Genomic DNA, 20,744 nt, shown 5'->3' with positions numbered 1-20,744 from the left:
GTAAAGAATACATTCCTGGAGACCAGAGGAGGGGCAGAGTGCTCTCATGCTCAGCCTTTGCTCAAGGGTTTCCCACAAGCATATGTGGACCCTTTGAGAACAGCATGCTGGACTAGGTAGGCCACAGGCCTGATCCAGAAGGCTCTTATGTTTTTATAATACAGCTAAGGGTATGTGTGATGCCGTACAAGGACTGCAAACTTAAACAGAAAGTTGTATGTGCTACTCAGACTGTATGGCATGAGGCCTCGAAGGGGGCGGGAGATTCAACAGCGTATGAATTCCATGCTGGAAATTGCGGCAGAGCTGAGGGGAACTGGGGAGGAACCCAAAGACAAACATGTTGCAGCCCTACTGCTGTGCTGCCTCTATGAATCATGCAATGAGCTAAACGGCCTCGTACCTGAAGGAGCGTCTCCACCCCCATCGTTCTTTCTTGGACACTGAGGTCCAGCTCCAAGGGCCTTCTGGCGGTTCCCTCACTGCGAGAAGCAAAGCTACAGGGAAACAGGCAGAGGGCCTTCTCGGTAGTGGCACCCGCTCTGTGGAACGCCCTCATCAGATGTCAAACAACTACCTGACATTTAGAAGACATCTAAGTTTTTAATGTGTGACATTTTAATGTATTTTTAATCTTTGTTGGAAGCTGCCCAGAGAGGCTGGGGAAACCCAGCCAGGTGGGTGGGGTACATATAATAAATTATTATTATTATTATTATTATTATTATTATTATTCCTGTAAAACCAGACCTGATCCAAGAATATGTCCAAGGCAGGCTGATTGATGACTACAGCCACAGGCAGGCAAGAAGACTGAGGGACTAGAGACAGTTCAGAGGATCCCCTTCCCCTCAAAAAAGCGAGACAGACAGGACTGCCTCCTCCCTGCATCAACAGCATCTTCTCCACAGCTTTACCCAAAGTCTCCTCCTCTGCCATGAGGGTGAGCTTGGTTTAACAGTTCAAACTTGGCCTTGCCCTTTTGGTGGTGGCAGTCACTAGCTCCCGGAGGCATCGTAGTTGGTGAGGGCAACCAAGGCAAAAATCCCAAACACTAAATAAAACCTCTTCTCTGCAGGAGAGAAGCAAGGTTAATGCTCTGTAAGTATTAAGGCCTGCCTTTTGTTTTGGACGTGAAATGCAAAGGGTAAGATTGCCAACGGAATATTGGTCTCCTTACAATCTGGCACCTGGAAGATGTAATCTAGGAAGTTTATCTTGGATCATTTTCCATGTTGCAGCTGCACAGGTTGGATCAAGTTCCTCATCGTTTCTTTTAGGTTGGGAGGTTTCTGCAGATGCTCTTCCAGTCGCAAAGGGTTTTGAAGGTGATACTGGTTCCAACCCTACAAAAGATGAGAAAAGTTGGGGTAAGCAAACATTTGCTGACACATACTGTATGAAGGAAACCTATGTCTCTGAAAAGTAACAGCTGGTCAGTTTGTACAGCACGTTTCAGAAATGGAATATTGATCTGAGGCAAAATTCTGGTCTTCACCAAAATGCTAACTCTAGCTGTATAGGACAAAATTTCGTTTGTACCCATATTTCTATAGAAAGTCCAAGAAAAAGCACCACTGCCCAATTTAGACTCGACATTAACAAATGTCTCGAACCAAATACTTTTCCCTGTCAACAGCAGAAAGTTTTGTACTCTTTCAGAAATACAGCGTCTGATCTAGCATATCTGAGAACTTGTGACACTATAAGAGGAATGGAAAGAGAATTGGAAGAGGCCAAGCCAGGGGACAGTCCTAACAGAACCCTCTTGTTTTACAGTGATGGGACAACAATTAGTGTTCCAAGACCTGTATTTGCCACTGTGATTGCAGCTCCAATAATAAGGAAGCCAAATGACAGCCCCAAGGAGTTCTGAACTTTGTTTTTTGCCAGTTATGGAGCTGGTCTGGCCACCCTATTATGTTGGCTATTATTAGTAGGTTAAGCATTTTGTGATTTTCTATCCCAGGCATAGGCAAACTCGGCCCTCCAGATGTTCTGGGACTACCAAACCCATCATCCCTGACCACTGGTCCTGTTAGCTAGGGATGATGGGAGTTCTAGTCCCTACACATCTGGAGGGCCAAGTTTGCCTATGCCTGTTCTATCTAATTCTTGTTTCACTGCATATAGTGAGACTGCCCACAACAATATCCCTTTTGTTGCTTTGGCAGGAGAGTCCCATGCAAGAAGATGAAACCTATCCATTCTGAAGGAAATCAGCCCTGAGTGCTCACTGGAAGGACAGATCCTGAAGCTGAGGCTCCAATACTTTGGCCACCTCAGGAGAAGAGAAGACTCCCTGGAAAAAACCCTGATGTTGGGAAAGATGGAGGGCACAAGGAGAAGGGGACGGCAGAGAACGAGATGGTTGGATAGTGTTCTCGAAGCTACCAACATGAGTCTGACCAAACTGCAGGAGGCAGTAGAAGACAAGAGTGCCTGGTGTGCCCTGGTCCATGGGGTCACGAAGAGTCGGACACGACTAAAAGACTAAACAACAACAAACCAAACTCTCTTCAAAACAATGGGCTCTTCTTTGCTACCTACTATCATTTCCCCGCCCCCAACTTTTCAACTTCTGCTAAGTTTGAAAGTGTTGTTTATGCCAGTGTTTCCCAACCTTGTGCCTCCAGCTGTTTTTGAACTACAACTCCCATCATCCCTGACTAGCAAGACCAGTGGCAAGGGATGATGGGAATTGTAGTCCAAAAACAGCTGGAGGCACAAGGTTGGGAAACACTGGTTTATGCAATGAGATGGGGTGGGAGACTTTGACATGCAACTCTTTTCTCTCCAAGGATGAATCTACAGGTAATACTGACCCATCCACCCCCAACCACCTGCTACTGTTCAGGACACACTACAATCCCACATAAGGGATCTACTCATGAGTAGGTCAAGTCACTGGATCTTCTAGAGCTTGGAGCCCCCGCTCCCTTTGACTGATGATGGCTTTGGTATCAGAGACCTCAGCTGAAGGGCCAGGTCACCACCCCACAGACACCACTAAGGTCAATTTCAAATGAGAGAAGCCTCTATGGGGAGGAAGTCAAATGGGCTGCAGAAAGACTTTCAAAGACCAGCAAGTTGCATGTAAGTGCAATAATTTTCTCTGTCATGGGCTTTGGCAGATTCATTTTTTGGGGGGGTGGGGAGAGACTAGAGAACTTTTAGCTAATGGAGGGGTAGAGGCTCGGTCAGTTGAAGATAATCTCTTTCCAGTAAATTAAACCAAATTCATTCTAATAATCAGGCCTCAAATTAATTTTGATTACATAGAGTAAAAACAAATACTCAAAGAAAAATACTCTTTTGGGGCAGAAAGCATGTCTGTACCAGAAACAGAACAAAGCTCGATAGCTAAAGCTAATCCCCCATCCAAACCCCTCCGTTTTCAAATATCCTTTATATTATCTCTACTACAATACCTTGGTTCAAATTTATTGCAATACTTGGTTTTAGGAAGATTTTTTTTATAAAGTCCAATCTCCTGGTGGTGTTTGTTGTTGTTTAAATTGACCAAATGGCACCTATTTGCCTGAAGCAATAAAGTAGACAGCGTTAAAGAGATAAATCAATAGTAGGAAATAGAGAGGCTGGGATTTCAGCTGAAAGTTAGGCTGCTGAATGCTGACATTATTGATTTTAGCTAGTTCAGCTGGCCTTGTAATTAAAATGTAAATTTGAGAAAGAGATTGTGTCCTGACAGAAATGGTGGGATTAAGGGGTGATAAAAGCTCCTCAATGAAAATTCAGAGAAAGTAAAAGAACAGGTTTCATCAGCCATTTGGACTTAGGAGAATCAGAAGTGGGTAGCAGTATATATTTAATTGAAAAGGGGGGGGGGAATCCCACCGAACTAGAATGTAAATAATATGAACAAAAAGATTTGAAGAACAGGTTTTGCTCCCTTTCCTCCATTCTGTTCTGTGCATAGCCCTTGCTAATCCAAAATACATGTCTATCAACACAACACGGCACACAAATGACTACTTCAGGCATGCCGAAGGGCAAGTGTGTGCTGAAGAGAATTTTCATTACCTTTTTCCTTTTAACATAAACATGTATGCACATACATTCACACACACTCCTTACCAGAAATGGATTTTCATACTTCCCATGAAGCTAGTTACATTTTTCTTTGGCTCTTGCCCACAGTTGTCATTTTACCATTTATCCTAAACGATTTGGGTGCTGAGTTATGATGACTGTGTAACCAAAACAGGGCTACTGAGGCAAGAAAGGGATATCACTATGCTCAGGGAAGTCCCAATACATTACTACTACTACTACTACTTTGTTGTTTAGTCAATTAGTCGTGTCCGACTCTTCGTGACCCCATGGACCAGAGCACGCCAGGCACTCCTGTCTTCCACTGCCTCCCGCAGTTTGGTCAAACACATGCTGGTAGCTTCAAGAACACTGTACAACAATCTCATCCTCCGTCGTCCCCTTCTCCTTGTGCCCTCCATCTTTCCCAACATGAGGGTCTTTTCCAGGGAGTCTTCTCTTCTCCTGAGGTGGCCAAAGTATTGGAGCCTCAGCTTCAGGATCTGTCCTTCCAGTGAGCACTCAGGGCTGATTTCCTTCAGAATGGATAGGTTTGATCTTCTTGCAGTCCGTGGGACTCTCAAGGGTCTCCTCCAGCACCAGAATTCAAAAGCATCAATTCTTCGGCGATCAGCCTTTTTTATGGTCCAGCTCTCACTTCCATACATCACTACTGGGAAAATCATAGCTTTAACTATACGGACCTTTGTTGGCAAGGTGATGTCTCTGCTTTTTAAGATGCTGTCTAGGTTTGTCATTGCTTTTCTCCCAAGAAGCAGGCATCTTTTAATTTTGTGGCTGCTGCCACCATCTGCAGTGATCATGGAGCCCAAGAAAGTAAAATCTCTCACTGCCTCCATTTCTTCCCCATCTATTTGCCAGGAGGTGATGGGCCCAGTGGCCATGATCTACTACTACTACTAATAATAATGCTTGCCGAAATAGGGGGAAAATAGGAAGAATAAAACTAAAGGAGGAAACAAGCCACCTGCAACACCCCCCCCCCCAAAAAAAAATCCCTGTATAATGGTGATTGGGTATTCTGTGGCCACAGAATGCTGAGTATCTGGTGAGGGACAGGAGGAACAGAACAGAGTGGACTTTCTCCAAAAAGGCATGGGTGGCCGGCTGACGCTCTCAACAGAAGCACTCCACACTGTAACTGTTCCTTGCAGCTCCCGCAATAGTTTGGTTTAAAATGTTCTGTTGGGGAAATCTTGTTTGTATGTGCATGCATGAACACACCATGTGCTATTATATTCACTGAAATCATCATTCCTAGTGAGGGCAGATGGGGCTCGACCACCTGGGAAGGTGGCCCATCTTGGAGAAGGAAAACTGTGATCCTAAACCTCTGCTATGAGGGACGCGGGTGGCGCTGTGGTCTAAACCACTGAGCCTAGGGCTTGCCGATCAGAAGGTCGGCGGTTCGAATCCCCACGACGGGGTGAGCTCCCGTTGCTCGGTCCCTGCTCCTGCCCACCTAGCAGTTCGAAAGCATGTCAAAGTGCAAGTAGATAAATAGGTACCACTCCGACGGGAAGGTAAACAGCGTTTTATGCACTGCTCTGGTTTCGCCAGAAACGGCTTAGTCATGCTGGCCACGTGACCCGGAAAAACTGTCTGCGGACAAATGCCGGCTCCCTCGGCCTATAGAGCGAGATGAGCGCGCAACCCCGGAGTCGTCCACGACTGGACCTAACGGTCAGGGGTACCTTTACCTTTTTCAACCTCTGCTCTCTTGCATGATATCTTCAGGAGAAGGAAAGGCTAAGGTAAGGGTAGGCAACCTAAGGCCTGTGGGCTGGATGCGGCCCAATCGCCTTCTCAATCCGGCCCGCGGACAGTCCAGGAATCAGAGTGTTTTTACATGAGTAAAATGTGTCATTTTATTTAAAATGCATCTCTGGGTTATTTGTGGGGCCTGCCTGGTGTTTTTACATGAGTAGAATGTGTGCTTTTCTTTAAATTGCATCTCTGGGTTATCTGTGGGGCATAGGAATTAATTCATTTCCCCCCAAAAAATATAGTCCGGCCTAAGAGAGTCTGCGTACTGGTCCAGTAAACGCTTCCGCTGCGCAACCAGCAACAGTTCTCTTTGCAGAGCATTAATTAAGTCCAGTGCAGAGATTCTTGTTGCAGTACAAGCTTCAGAGTCTCAGCAGCAAGGAAATAACGACACAGGGAAGCCTGTCTTTCCAAAGACAGGTTTATTGCAGAAAGATAACAGAAACACCTCCGGAGCTTTCAGACATTTTTGCTTCACGCCCCCACAGGCAGAGAAAACAAACACTCTTTATATACTGAGCAACTTAACAACTTAACGAGCTTGACTACTTAAAGTCACATGACATTGCTAACTTGCCAGCGTCTTAGGTTTCACACCCTAACACCCCCTCTCGCTGGCAATACAAAAACAAAATTACTTCAGACCCATTTCTTCACAAAAGTTTTCATGCCGCTGAAACCCAAGAGGTTTTGTAAAACCATCAGCTTGATTTTCATGACTGGGACAGTAATTTAATTCAACAATTCCTGCTTTTACCGTTTGACAAACATTTTGAAAGCGGATATCCAAATGTTTTGTACGACCTTTAAACTGCCCATTTTGTGCTAACTTAAGACACGGTTGATTATCACCCCATACAGTGATTGGAGTGATGGCCTTTTCATACATCTCTTGTGCCAAGCATTTGTAAAATTCTAGATCTCTACATAACTCAGATAAGGCACAGAACTCAGCTTCTGTTGACGACAAAGCAATCAGGTTCTGTTTCTTGGATCTCCACCCAATCAGAGAGTTACCAAATTTTATTACACAGCCAGACACTGATTTTCTATCCTTTAAATTTCCCCAATCACTATCTGCCCAACAAGTAATCTGTGCTTGTCCTTCAGAAGATAATTCAAGGCAAAAATCTTTGGTGTATTGTAAATATCTTAACACTCTTTGAATTCCTTTCCATGCATTTACACTAGGTTTTGAAGCTTCTCTGCTGAGTAAGTTAACAGCGTAAGCAATGTCTGGTCTACTCCATTGCGAAAGATGAAGTAAGCTTCCCAGTGCTGACTGAAAGACTTCAGCACGCTTGAATTCAGCACTATCCTTGAACTCATTGTCTTTTACAAAACCCATTTCCATTGGTGTTCTAACACCTGCACACTCCGTCATGCCAAACTTTTTCAACATTTGCAATATCTTGCCTTTTTGATTCAGTAGAAAACTGCCATTTTTGGTCCTATCTATCTGAACACCAAGATAGACCTTTACATCACCAAGATTCTTAACTTTGAAATGTTTATTTAACTCTTTGGCTAGTTTTTTTACTTGTTCTTGTGTCTTTGAAGTATAAATCAGGTCATCTACATAAACAAGCAAAGATTCTTGAGCATCTCCTGAACCTCTGAAATATAAGCAATTGTCAGCCTTGCTCCTGCTAAAACCAATGCCTACCAAAACGTCATTCAAACACTCATTCCAATTATGAGCAGATTGCTTGAGTCCATAAATAGATTTATGTAGTTTCCATACCTGATTTGATTTACCAACTTTCAATCCTGGCGGTAGCTCCATATAGAGCTCTTCAGCCAAGTCTGAATGAAGATAAGCTGTAGAGACATCAAATTGATTCACTTTGAACCCTTTCTGAGCAGCAACTGCTAATAGTGCCCGAAGGGTTTCACTCCTTGAAGTGGGTGCATAGACTTCGGAATAATGTAACCCCTTTCTTTGAGTAAAACCTCGAGCTACAAGCCTTGCTTTGTACTCTGGTTTCCCCATCGCTGTTGTCTTTATCCTGTACACCCACCTACAACTTACTGCCTTGGTACCTTCTGGCAGTTTGGTGATGGAAAACACACCCAGTTCTTTCATAGAATTCAACTCTTTTTGCATGGCCTCACGCCACCTACTGGCCTCCTCCTGGGGTAATTGCTCAACCTCCTCAAAACTTTCAGGTTCGCAATTTGCCAAACCAGCCCAAACACTAATAGCTTGGTACCTTTCAGGAGGTATACCTTTGTTGGCACGCTTGGAACGCCTTAACGGTTCCTGTGATGTTCCTTCAGTTTCCCCCTCTGACCCAGAATCACTAGTCGTCACCTGTTTGTCACTAGTAGTTGAAGAACTTTCTGATTCTGACTTTACACGTCTCTCTTGCTGTACGGGTGAACTTTTAGAGCTAGAAGATTCTGACTTTACTGACTTGGGTGAACTAGGCGATTTCTCACCTTCGTCCTCAGACTCAAATTCCTCAGCCTGTTCTGGAACTAATGCCTGCCCTGGGGCCTGAGTTTCATTGTTACTGTTCACCACATCAAATAGTATGTCAGGATTTCCATGAATTTTATTCCAACCATCCTGTTCACAAAATTCCGCACTTCTGCTGATTGTGATTTTTGTTTGATTGCCTTCTATATTCACAAATCTCCAACCTTTTGTGTTGGCTTGATAACCACAGAAAAGCATTTCTTTAGATCTAGGATCGCCTTTCCTACGTTGTGCCCTAGGCACCAGCACATAAGCACGACATCCAAAAACTCTTAGATGATCAATTTTTGGTTTTTTCCCAAACAGCATGAAGTAAGGAGTGTTGCCTACTGTGCTATTGTACACTCTGTTAAAAGTATAATTCGCATACAGTGCAGCCTCAGCCCAAAACTGCTGAGGAAGTCCAGAATCAAACAGCAAAGCAGCAATGGCTTCCTGTAATGTTCGAAATTTTCTTTCGGCAACTGCATTCTCCTGTGGTGAATAGGGATTGGTAAGTCTATGAACTATACCTTTCCTTTTTAACCACGTCTCCAGCGTGTGGTTCACATATTCCCCACCACGATCTGATTGTATTTTACGCACCCTGGTGTCAAATTTACATTCGACTTCTTCAATCCAATCCATCAGGATGGAAGCTGCTTGTGATTTTTCTTTCAGAAAGAAAACCCAACTAGCCCTTGAAAAAACATCCACCAAAATTTGCATAAATCTCGCACCTCCAAGTGATTTGACTGGCATAGGGCCACACACGTCTGTGTGCACAAGTTCAAAGGGTTTCTTGCTTACTCTATCAGATCTAGGATAGTTACATGTCTTAACCTTAGCATGTTTACAAGCACAACAATCCAGAAAATTTGGACAGGGTTTAATGTTACACTCCTCAGCTAAATCTGGCATCTTGCTTACATACTTAAAGCATATATGAGCTAACCTTCTGTGTAGTAGATGTGCACAACCTGTATGAGGAGCCTTATTTACACACTTAGCTTGCGCTTCACCTGTTGAACATCTACCTGCTGCTAACTGCTCTTCATCCAAAACAAAAAGCCCATCCTCACAGGGAATTTTAACTAGCTCCTTCCCCTGTTTCGAAATGGTGCACACATCATTTTCAAACTCAACCTTAAAACCACTTTTTACCAGGCATGACACACTCAAAAGTCCATTCTTCATTCCTGGAAGAACGAAAACAGGAAGGTTAGTTTGCAAACAATTAACATAAATTGTGCCTTTAAGGTTCATTTCTCGTTTACTATTGTCTGCTATAGTCACAGTTTTTGCAACTGGCAATGTCTTGCAGTTCATCAAGCTGCCACTAGATGTCGCTGGAACTAAATTGTGACTTGCTCCACTGTCAATTATCCACTTCAAGGTTTGTTGGCTCCTTTTAGGACTCTGTTGTGCTGCCATTGCAGATAGTCCCTTATCAGCACCTGCTCCCCCTCTGGATCGTTGATTCTTGTAGTTCTCACTTCGTTTTCCCCTGTAGCTCCGGAAACTGACCTTGGACTGTTGAAATTCCTGTTGCTTTTCTGGACACTTTGCTATCAAATGAAACCTGCTGCCACATCGAAAACATGACTTGCTGGCCATAGCAGACACTTGTGAGGCTTCCTTACAGCTCTGCCTGCTAGTTCCCCCACGCTCTATGGTTGCTCTATGGTGAATTCGCCTAAGAGCTTCCCAAATTTCAAATGCAGACCTTAAATTTTCCACATGAGGTAATTGGGAATCGTCTATCGAAACCATCAACATGCATCTAGCTTTAGTGTCCATTTTATCATGTTCCCTGTTCTGAGCATGTGCAGCAGCCTGTTGCTCTGCTGTGGCATCTGCTGCAACAGCCACAAACGGCTTTCGCCTCTGGACATAGTCAGCCCACACTTCTTTGGCTTCCAACCAGACTTGAGCCCTCTTAGACCACTGCACGTAATTAGCAGAGTTCAACTTTGTAAAGGGAACCTGGAAATTTTCCACTGCCATTCTTGGGGTCGGCTGCTACTCCCTCTGTGTGCCCTTGCTTCTCTTTCCCCTTGGGATTTGTTTTACTCACTTTTCAGACGCCTCCAGCCTCCTCTGAAGCCTTTTAAACTTTTTCCTTCCGTCTCTTCACTAGCGACCTACCACCGTCTTCTGGTTTTATTAACAAAACAAAAACACAACGGGAGGTCAAGCTAGCCTTTTGCAGCTTAATGAAGCTGTAAATCTTCACTTACGCAGCTCTCTCAACTTTCTGCAGCCTCTCAGTTCCTTTAAGAGCTGGATTTACGACCAAGCCAGTCTTCTCTCATCCGAAAGCTGCTTTCACTTTCTCTGCACACAATACAGCTGTAGAAACGTAGAAGGAGCCATAACCTAAGAGAGTCTGTGTACTGGTCCAGTAAACGCTTCCGCTGCGCAACCAGCAACAGTTCTCTTTGCAGAGCATTAATTAAGTCCAGTGCAGAGATTCTTGTTGCAGTACAAGCTTCAGAGTCTCAGCAGCAAGGAAATAACGACACAGGGAAGCCTGTCTTTCCAAAGACAGGTTTATTGCAGAAAGATAACAGAAACACCTCCGGAGCTTTCAGACATTTTTGCTTCACGCCCCCACAGGCAGAGAAAACAAACACTCTTTATATACTGAGCAACTTAACAACTTAACGAGCTTGACTACTTAAAGTCACATGACATTGCTAACTTGCCAGCGTCTTAGGTTTCACACCCTAACACAGCCACATAGACTGAGGGACAGTGGACCTGAAAAAGGTTGCTGACCCTTGGGCTAAGAAGTAAGCCCTACACAAATCCGGAGTGCCGTCCTAAGGGGGTTGGATGGCACCTTGTATGCCTCCTTCCAGCAATTCCTGAAGCCAAGCTGGTGCCAAATGTCTTGTTCTGCTTTACTTTGGACCATATCAATGAGGTAGGGGTGGTCTTGTTGTCTTGACAGCTCAGGACCCCCATACACACTGCCCAGGCTTATGGCCTGGGGAGGCCACTTCACTGCTGCTAAAACAGTGGTCTGCCTTCACCCCCAGAGGTGCACTCCATTGTTTCTCAAGACAGACGGATGCCAACAATCATAATCTACCGTATTTTTCGCCCTATAGGACACACTTTTCCCCCTCCAAAAATGAAGGGGAAATGTGTGTGCGTCCTATGGGGCGAATGCAGGCTTTCGCTGAAGCCTGGGGAGCGAGAGGCGTCGGTGCGCACCGACACCTCTCGCTCTCCAGGCTCCAGGAAGCTATCCGCAAGCCTTGCGTGCCTGGGGGAACTCCCCCCGGGCGCGCAAGGCTTGCCGGTGGCAGCCAGCAGCGCGGAGCACGGGGCGCTCTCCGGAGGACGCCCCGTGCTTCGCGCAGGTGTCCGCAAGCCTTGCGCGCCCGGTGGGATAGCAGCCTGCCGCCCGGCGGGTAGGGCGCCCTGAATCAGAGCGCCCCGCGCGCCGGACAGACATCCGCAGCGTGGGGAGCCCTGCAGGAGTTCCCCGCAGGGGTCCCCACGCTGCGGGTAGCAGCCTGCCGCCCGGTGTGCTTGGCGCCCTGAAGCAGAGCGCCCCGCGCGCTGGACAGACATCGGCCAGCCCCACAAGCTCGGGGGACAGCGGGGAGGCGCAGCGCCGCCATCCCACTGTTCCCCGACCTGGTTTTGGGGGGGAAATAAAGGGGAAAAAATTCCTTTATCCCCCCCCCCAAAAAAAAGTAGGTGCGTCCTATGGGACGGAGTGTCCTATGGGATGAAAAATATGGTATTAATAACTGGAAAGTATCCAATGTAACACCAATTTTAAAAAGGGATCTGGTGAGTGGCAAGGTCCTGGAAATTACAACCAGGAAGCTTAAAGTTTCTTCTGGGATAATTATGGGATAAAAAGGTAAAGGTACCCCTGCCCGTACGGGCCAGTCTTGACAGACTCTGGGGTTGTGCGCCCATCTCACTTAAGAGGCCAGGGGCCAGCGCTGTCCGGAGACACTTCCGGGTCACGTGGCCAGCGTGACATCGCTGCTCTGGCCAGAGCCAGAGCCAGAGCCGCACACGGAAACGCCGTTTACCTTCCCGCTGGTAAGCGGTCCCTATTTATCTACTTGCACCCAGAGGTGCTTTCGAACTGCTAGGTTGGCAGGCGCTGGGACCGAGCAGCGGGAGCGCACCCCGCCGCAGGGATTCGAACCGCCGACCTTTCGATCGGCAAGCCCTAGGCGCTGAGGCTTTAACCCACAGCGCCACCTGCGTCTAATTATGGGATAACATATGCTATATAGTAATTTATGGACCTAATAGGATCTAAAGCCATTTGCACATAACAAAATATGTATTTTATCAAAGTAATTTGTTTTTTTATCTTATATTTTTGGAAATGTACATCCAGTTTTTGTTTTCCTTTGAATTTTTATCTTATATTTTGGAAATGTACATCCAGTTTTTGTTTTCCTTTGAATTTTTTGGGGGGGCTCAAGAGAGTGGGGCCCTAAGCTATAGCTTGTTTAGCTCCAACACTGCCCTCAAGGATTCATATTGGGACCTGTGCTTTTACATAAATGATCTAGTTAAAGGTGCCAAGGCACTCAAATTTGTAACTAATAATGCATTGTTCAGGGTGGTTAAAACAAAAAGGGGTTATGAGGGGCTCCAAACAGATCCCTCCAAACTGGGTGAATGGGAAGTAACACTCAATACAAGCAAGTGTAAAATGACGTACACTGTGACATAAAATCCTATTGTCACATACCATATATACACTAATGGCGCCTGAAATAGAAGTAACTGACCAGGAAACAGATTGTATTAGATAGCTTTGATGAAAATGCCAATCCAGTGTGTGGCAGCTGTAAAAGAGGTGCAGCGCTGACACTGAAGTGGAGACATCAGGGTCCTACTCCATACAAACAGTTTTTGGAAACAATTCATGTTTAATGGATAGTGCACTCTAGGCACGCAATTGGTCCACCATGCAGAAATTATTTATCAAGTAGCACCTGAATGAGTCCCGTCCCCCCTTATACGTGGTTCTCTTGTAATTTCCAGCCTATTGTTTTAATTATTTTGACAGAAGTTTTATTCTTTATACAATGTCCTTAATCAATTGTTCTCCTTTGTATGTCTACAAAACCATGTATGTACATCACATTGTTTTGTAGCTATAAAAGGTAAAGGGACCCCTGACCATTAGGTCCAGTCGTGGCCGACTCTGGGGTTGCGGCACTCATCTCGCTTTATTGGCCGAGGGAGCCAGCGTACAGCTTCCGGGTCATGTGGCCAGCATGATGAAGCCGCTTCTGGCGAACCGGAGCAGCGCATGGAAACGCCGTTTACCTTCCCGCCAGAGCGGTACCTATTTATCTACTTGCACTTTGTGCTTTCAAACCGCTAGGTTGGCAGGAGCAGGGACCGAGCAATGGGCGCTCACCCCGTCGCAGGGATTCGAACCGTCAACCTTCTGATCAGCAAGTCCTAGGCTATGTGGTTTAACCCACAGCACCAGAATAAAACTTTTGCCAATGTAATTAAAGCAAATAGGCTGGAAATTAGAATTCCAAGAGAACCACATGTGGGGGGGGGGGAGTGGGATCTGCAAGAAAATGTTGCAATGGATCTTCCCCTCTCATAGGAATATGAGGGAGTTGCCCTGCTAGGTTTATTATTTAGTGTATTTCTGCAAACCCTAGAAATTTCTCCACGCATTCTGACCTTTCAGTCTTGCTTATCAGTAGCCCCTTTTTGGTTCCATTTCTGCCTTCACCTGTCACCTGAGTTTGCTAGTAAGAAGAAGCGATAGTCTGCACCCTGGAAAATTATCGATCTATTATTGCATATTCAGTATCGCATCACATGCAGAGGTACTTTTTTTTTTTTACACACAACAGTTTTTTGCCTGAGAACATATCCATCTATTGTTGTTACAACTGTTGCCTGCATGCTCTTTAAAACCACTCTTTCACAAGTCAAATCTCTCTTGGTGTCCATTTACGTATGCGTTCCAGACAGAGGAAGACTTGGGGTGTCAGCTCATTTGATACAGGCATACAAAATAACAAGCAAACTGCAACACTTCAAAATGGTTGCCATCCTGAGAGATCAGGTGCAAGTGTAAATAAGGATTATACAAATGAGAGGTCATTAAAAACCCTGGTAATGTTAATTTGGCATGACACCCCTTAATGGGTTATGTCTTCACACTTCAGTTGTCTAATCACCTAAATTCTTTTACAAATTTACATTTTATCTTGCACATGGAAACTCAAACCGACTCACTCCTCCTCTCTCTCTTATTATAATATCTATTCAAACTCTCAATTCTTGCCTTAATTTGCAGTTAGAATATACTTTTTGACATATTAAGAACTATTTAATGTAACTTTTTACCTTAGTGGGGGGAAAACCCCAGTGCAAAGCAAAAAATAACTAACTCAAAACATATATTTTGTCCATTAAATTAAGACTCTGACTTGGCGTATTTGAACACTGACTCATCAAAAAAGTATTGTATAGGTCTGTGGGTTTGTGCATGTGTGAATCGGGATTGGTTAGTACAAGGATTGTGAACTGATGGCTTTAGACACCAACACAACACCACCCACTGATTGCAAAGAGCCCAACCATTTATAATTCATGTATTTTTTAAATGGTTTAAGTTGTAAATAAAACTTGCCTACTTGGTACAGTGGTGCCTCACAAGACGAAAAGAATCCGTTCCGCGAGTCTCTTCATCTAGCGGTTTTTTCGTCTTGTGAAGCAAGCCCATTGACGGCTTAGCGGATTAGCGCTATTAGCGGTTTAGCGGCTTTTAGCGGCTTATCGGATAAGCGCCTTAGCGGCTTAGAAAAAGGGGGGGGTGGAGGAAAAAAAACCTGCAGGAACTCGCAAGACATTTTCGTCTTGCGAAGCAAGCCCATAGGAAATTCGTTTTGCGAAGCACCTCCAAAACAGAAAACTCTTTCGTCTAGCGAATTTTCCGTCTTGCGAGGCATTCGTCTTGCGGGGCACCACTGTATCTCATCTTGAGTCTTTTCTAATGCTTGGGCAACAGTAAGTATTTGAAGCAGGGGTGGCTAGCCTGTCTCTGCTCCATACGCTTCTGGATTGCAACTCCCATTAGTCCTGAGCACTGACCATGCTGGGTGGCGATGGTGGGAGCTTCAGTCCAGCAGGTATGGAGGGTCATCCCTTATTTAACGTACTGAGCCAATAACTCTATATTCCCTGGCTAATAAAACTTGTTTCCCCATGGTTCAGGAGCCCTGCCCAATTAAGTTAAGGTAAAGGTAAAGGGACCCCTGACCATTAGGTCCAGTCGTGGCCGACTCTGGGGTTGCGGCTTTATTGGCCGAGGAAGCCGGTGTACAGCTTCCGGGTTATGTGACCAGCATGACTAAGCCGCTTTTGGTGAACCAGAGCAGCGCATGGAAACGCTGTTTACCTTCCCACCGGAGCGGTACCTATTTATCTACTTGCACTTTGACGTGCTTTCGAACTGCTAGGTTGGCAGGAGCAGGGACCGAGCAATGGGAGCTCACCCCGTCGCGGGGACTCGAACCGCTGATCTTCTGATTGGCAAGCCCTAGGCTCTGTGGTTTAACCCACAGCGCCACACGCGTCCCCAAGCGCCACCTGCATCCCCTTCCCTCTTATTTGTGTTCCCTTAAAGAAGTCCTAAGCACATTCTTTCTTAAAATATTCCATGTTCTAATCAAGGACAAAATTTCGAAGAATCCTGTTTCAATATAGATTGTGGTCACATAATGCTAGTCCTTGGAATCATAATACAGTGGTACCTCGGGTTAAGTACAAAATTCGTTCCGGAGGTCCATTCTTAACCTGAAACTGTTCTTAACCTGAAACACCACTTTAGCTAATGGGGCCTCCTGCTGCTGCCGCGCCACTGGAGCACGATTTGTGTTCTAATCCTGAAGCAAAGTTCTTAACCTGAGGTACTATTTCTAGGTTAGCGGAGTCTGTAACCTGAAGCGTATGTAACCTGAAGCGTATGTAACCTGAGGTACCACTGTACATGTACTTTAATATTCTATCTTTTATTGCAATTTGGGACATCACCTTCTTCTGATCAGTTTACTGGGGTATTCAGATGAGAGTTTGGTTGTGAACTGTTTACCATACAAGGTCCTATATGTTACTGAGCAAATGGCTTTTTTATTATTGCTATGTGTATTGAGCTCATTTTCTTTGGATAAACTGCAGGGTCCACTTGCCTACTTTGTTGTTGTTTATTTGCATTATGTGTTCCAATCTGAATACATCATAAGACCATGATGAAGATATTTCATTCATTTAGAAAATAGTCCATACTTTATTGTACATGTCACATGTCTTGTTTATAACTCTCATGTGCGTACACAGTGTGCAATGCTGTGCATGACTACATTCGGTCCTAATTAATGCTTGATGGCGGTAACTTTATTAAAACAGTCAGTTTGCGCAACACATTTCCAACACCCATACCAATGGAGGGTGTAACTGAAAAACTAGAGAGAGAGAGAGAGAGAGAGAGAATAAAAAGAATAAATCAACATATCAGCCATCTAGACAGGAAGCAGAATTCACTGATTGAAAAATCACAATGAAACAAAGACTAACACTGATTTAAATCAAGTTCCCTATTATTATTGTTTACTGAATTTATATACCGCCCTATACCCGGAGGTCTCAGGGCAGTTCCTATAGGGTGGTATTCACTGTGAGTAGAAGCCCTTCACAAGAACTACCTGAGCTTTGCCCCCTTTTCCCCTTTCCCCACGCTCCCTGAAATTGGCTCGAGGGGGTGGGGGTTGAAGAACCCCCAGATCACTGTTGGGAGGGGGTGAGAAGGACAGGGAGACAGTTTCATCTGGCAAGCTCAGTGGTAAAGTCTGCTTTTGATGAACAAATTCCTATTCCCCACAAATAACCCAGAGATGCATTTTAAATAAAAGCACACATTCTACACATGTAAAAATACCAGGCAGGCCCCACAAATAACCCAGAGATGCATTTTAAATAAAAGGACACTTACTACTCGTGTAAAAACACGCTGATTCCTGGACCATCCGCGGGCTGGATTTAGAAGGCGATTGGGCCGGATCTGGCCCCTGGGCCTTAGTTTGCCTACCCATGGTCCACTTGATGGAGTTTAGAGTACTCTAGGAATAATCACTGTCACTTGGAAGTCCAGGTGATCTCAATGGCTAGGAGTGCCTACATCTGCTTTGGTTGGTGAGTCACCTATGGTCCTTTCTGAACACAGATAGCCTAGCTGCACATCCATTATTTATTATTTATTTATTTCATAAAAATTAGGGAAGCTTTTAATGTTTAATAGGTTATTGTATTTTAGTGTTCTGTTGGAAGCCGCCCAGAGTGGCTGGGGAAAACCCACTCAGATGGGCGGGGTGTAAATTATTATTATTATTATTATTATTATTATTATACACCGCTTGATTGGAAGAAACCTCTATGTGGTTTACAAAAGCAGTTTCTACTGAACTGCTTTCAACAGAAGTGCAAAAACCAAGACTATCGTGATTTCACGTATGTGTGCATATGTTTCAGTCACTATCATGTGCCACTTCAACCCACAAACCACTTGTTAAAAATCAGCACACATAAGTGAATACAAGTCTTATTTTGGTTAATGTGCCCTTGGAAAACAGCCCTATTTCTTCAAATGGGTTTCTAATCTTAGACTGCTAGATATATAAAGCACAGGGGATGTCAGCCAGAATCTTGACTAAGCTCTAAGAACAGGAAAGGGCTGATGAGTGTGAAAGCAAAGATTTCATGGAGGTAGAAAGCTCTAAATGTCATTGTTAAATTAGGGCTGCAGGCTTTAATTGATTAATTGGTGTCATCAATCAATGAAAGCCTTAAGCACACCTTAAAAATGTCCTCAGATTAATCAGTGAAGCTAAGAATAAAGATTATGGACCCTTCAAGGGCCAGCCATATTGCTGTCTTCCTCATACCAGTACCAAATTTGATGAAAGAAAATAAAATTAATTAAAAGCAGCCTTTTTCTTCAAGTCTGTATCCAAAGTAATCGGGAATATTATCCAATTAAGTGATTAAGTATTAAATATCACCTTTAATCCTAACAAGCTTTTGCGCAATACACTGCAAGTTTTCACCCTTAAGAGAAATCTCAATTTCTTCTAGAATCTTCAAAACAAACCTTAATTGAAAAAAATCTCAGTGTGTATACTCATTTAAATGTGATTCATTAATCAATCAACTGGTTGGAAGCAAAGGCAAGAAAGCATTTAAAAGTTGTTTATGCAGCTGATATCCACATATTAAATATGAACACTTATCAGAACAAGAATATTGGAGCTTAACTCCAATATTGGCGCTTACTCCAATCCTATGCACACTTACCTGGAATTAAGTTACAGATAGGTAGCCGTGTTGGTCTGCCATAGTCAAAACAAAATAAAAAAATTCCTTCCAGTAGCACCTTAAAGACCAACTAAGTTAGTTCTTGGTATGAGCTTTCGTGTGCATGTGTATGTGTATCTGAAGAAGTGTGCATGCACACGAAAGCTCATACCAAGAACTAACTTAGTTGGTCTTTAAGGTGCTACTGGAAGGAATTTTTTTATTTTGTTCTGGAATTAAGTATCACTGAATAGAGTGGGACTTAAAGGTAAAGGTAAAGGTACCCCTGCCCGTATGGGCCAGTCTTGACAGACTCTGGGGTTGTGCGCCCATCTCACTTAAGAGGCCAGGGGCCAGCGCTGTCCGGAGACACTTCCGGGTCACGTGGCCAGCGTGACATCGCTGCTCTGGCGAGCCAGAGCTGCACACGGAAACGCCGTTTACCTTCCCGCTGGTAAGCGGTCTCTATTTATCTACTTGCACCCGGAGGTGCTTTCGAACTGCTAGGTTGGCAGGCGCTGGGACCGAGCAGCGGGAGCGCACCCCGCCACAGGGATTCGAACCGCCGACCTTTCGATCGGCAAGTCCTAGGCGCTGAGGCTTTAACCCACAGCGCCACCTGCGTCCCCTGCGGAATTAAGTATCACTGAATAGAGTGGGACTTACTTCTGAGTGAATATGCACAAAAATGTGCTCTGAAGATTCCACAAGGGAACAATAAGAAAGATTGAAATTTTACAAAGAAGAGTAGCAAACATTCCAGAGAGCAGAGAGAGCCGGCTAGGCTTTGGAACGAGTGGCAAATTTAAACTGAATTTATCATTTTTACTATTCTAAAATTGCAGTCACAAAAACTGAATGGCATGTGATTAATAGAACTCAGGACACTAAGAAGCTTTTCGAGACCATATAGTTGGAATAAAGACAGAGGAGTTAAGGTTATTTTGGTAGTTAATTTTAGACAGATAAAGAATCAAGTATATAGAATTTTAAGGATCATTAATAAACATGCACATCTTAATGGCAATTCCATTCTGACTGGAATCTGAAGACATGCATGAGAGCCAAAGAAGCTGTATTAACTCACATTTCACATTGGGGTGGGATAATTAACTCCTTGGGTTTGCGGGGCTACGACATCTAGAGATTTTCCTGAGCCAAATAATTTGAGCAAATGTGGTGCCAAACTCTGGCACATTAAAGATTGACAAAACATGGCTTGCTTATCCATGACCAGTCTCGAGATCACTCTGAATAGATGCTTAGATGACAAACAGTCAAAGATTGCTGCTGCTCACAATGTCACTATGAAATGTTGCTGCCTGTCCTTTCTGCAGTTATGTTACAAACATCCCTGAAAAAAACACTAGTTACTGGAAGAAGTTGTTTCAGTTTATCATAGCATTGTTTCAGCAAGTCCCACGGTATTCTAAAATATGAACCAAAAACACGCTCAGCAGTCAAAGCTCTTAACTGTTTCCAGATTAAAACATTTTCTTCCTCTGTGATATACCGAAAGCTGCTAAGCTTTGAAAAGCCACAGACCCACGGAAAAAGAAGATTACAAATAACTGGGGATAAACACAAACAGTGGCCTTATACAATGAGGGATGTGATCTAAAATGCATGTGACTTTAAAAAAACGAGGCTTTAAAATAAAAGCCAGGAGAATATTTTTCTTCTCAACCTTTGTATGAAGTTTTGTACAGACACCCTGGTTTACTGGTCCCCTGAAAAAGTGGCATTACCTGCAACAAGTAGTACAAATTCTACACTGCTCAATCAGATGGTCGTATCCTGTTCTGTGCACCTGAGTAAACAATTATCCTGTGCATGGACACACACACACACACACAGGTGCACACACGTACGTACACTGCAATTCTTGGTTCAAAGCTACAGTGAAATATGAGTGAATAAAATAAGCCTCCTGGCCTGACCAAAGTTGACTCCTAGAGGATTTCTGTTTTTGTAAAGTCGGTCTTGCTCCCCCTATCTATGTACTGATTTCCTCACGGCAGTCGGAAAGATTACCCACCCCACTGATCGCTTTATTACCTTGTAATGG

The 20,744-nt window shown here is 44.2% G+C and overlaps 1 protein-coding gene across 2 annotated transcripts in view; it reads right to left on the bottom strand.

Annotated features, from left to right (window-relative positions):
* UVSSA (UV stimulated scaffold protein A) overlaps window positions 1–20,744 on the bottom strand; it is a 64,959-nt gene that overhangs the window by 19,310 nt on the left and 24,905 nt on the right. Inside the window, exon 8 of one of the 2 annotated variants that reach the window (XM_079975191.1) lies at window positions 1,181–1,346. In XM_079975191.1, the coding sequence (XP_079831317.1) occupies window positions 1,181–1,346 (166 nt within the window). The remainder of the gene's footprint in view (window positions 1–1,180; window positions 1,347–20,744) is intronic. The other variant, XM_079975192.1, reaches the window with a different exon arrangement.

Source organism: Podarcis cretensis (genome assembly GCF_951804945.1).
Source record: "Podarcis cretensis genome assembly, chromosome: 5".
Lineage (NCBI taxonomy): Eukaryota > Metazoa > Chordata > Lepidosauria > Squamata > Lacertidae > Podarcis > Podarcis cretensis.
Note: the sequence above shows the minus strand (reverse complement) of the source record. Positions and strands in the feature narration are given on the sequence as shown.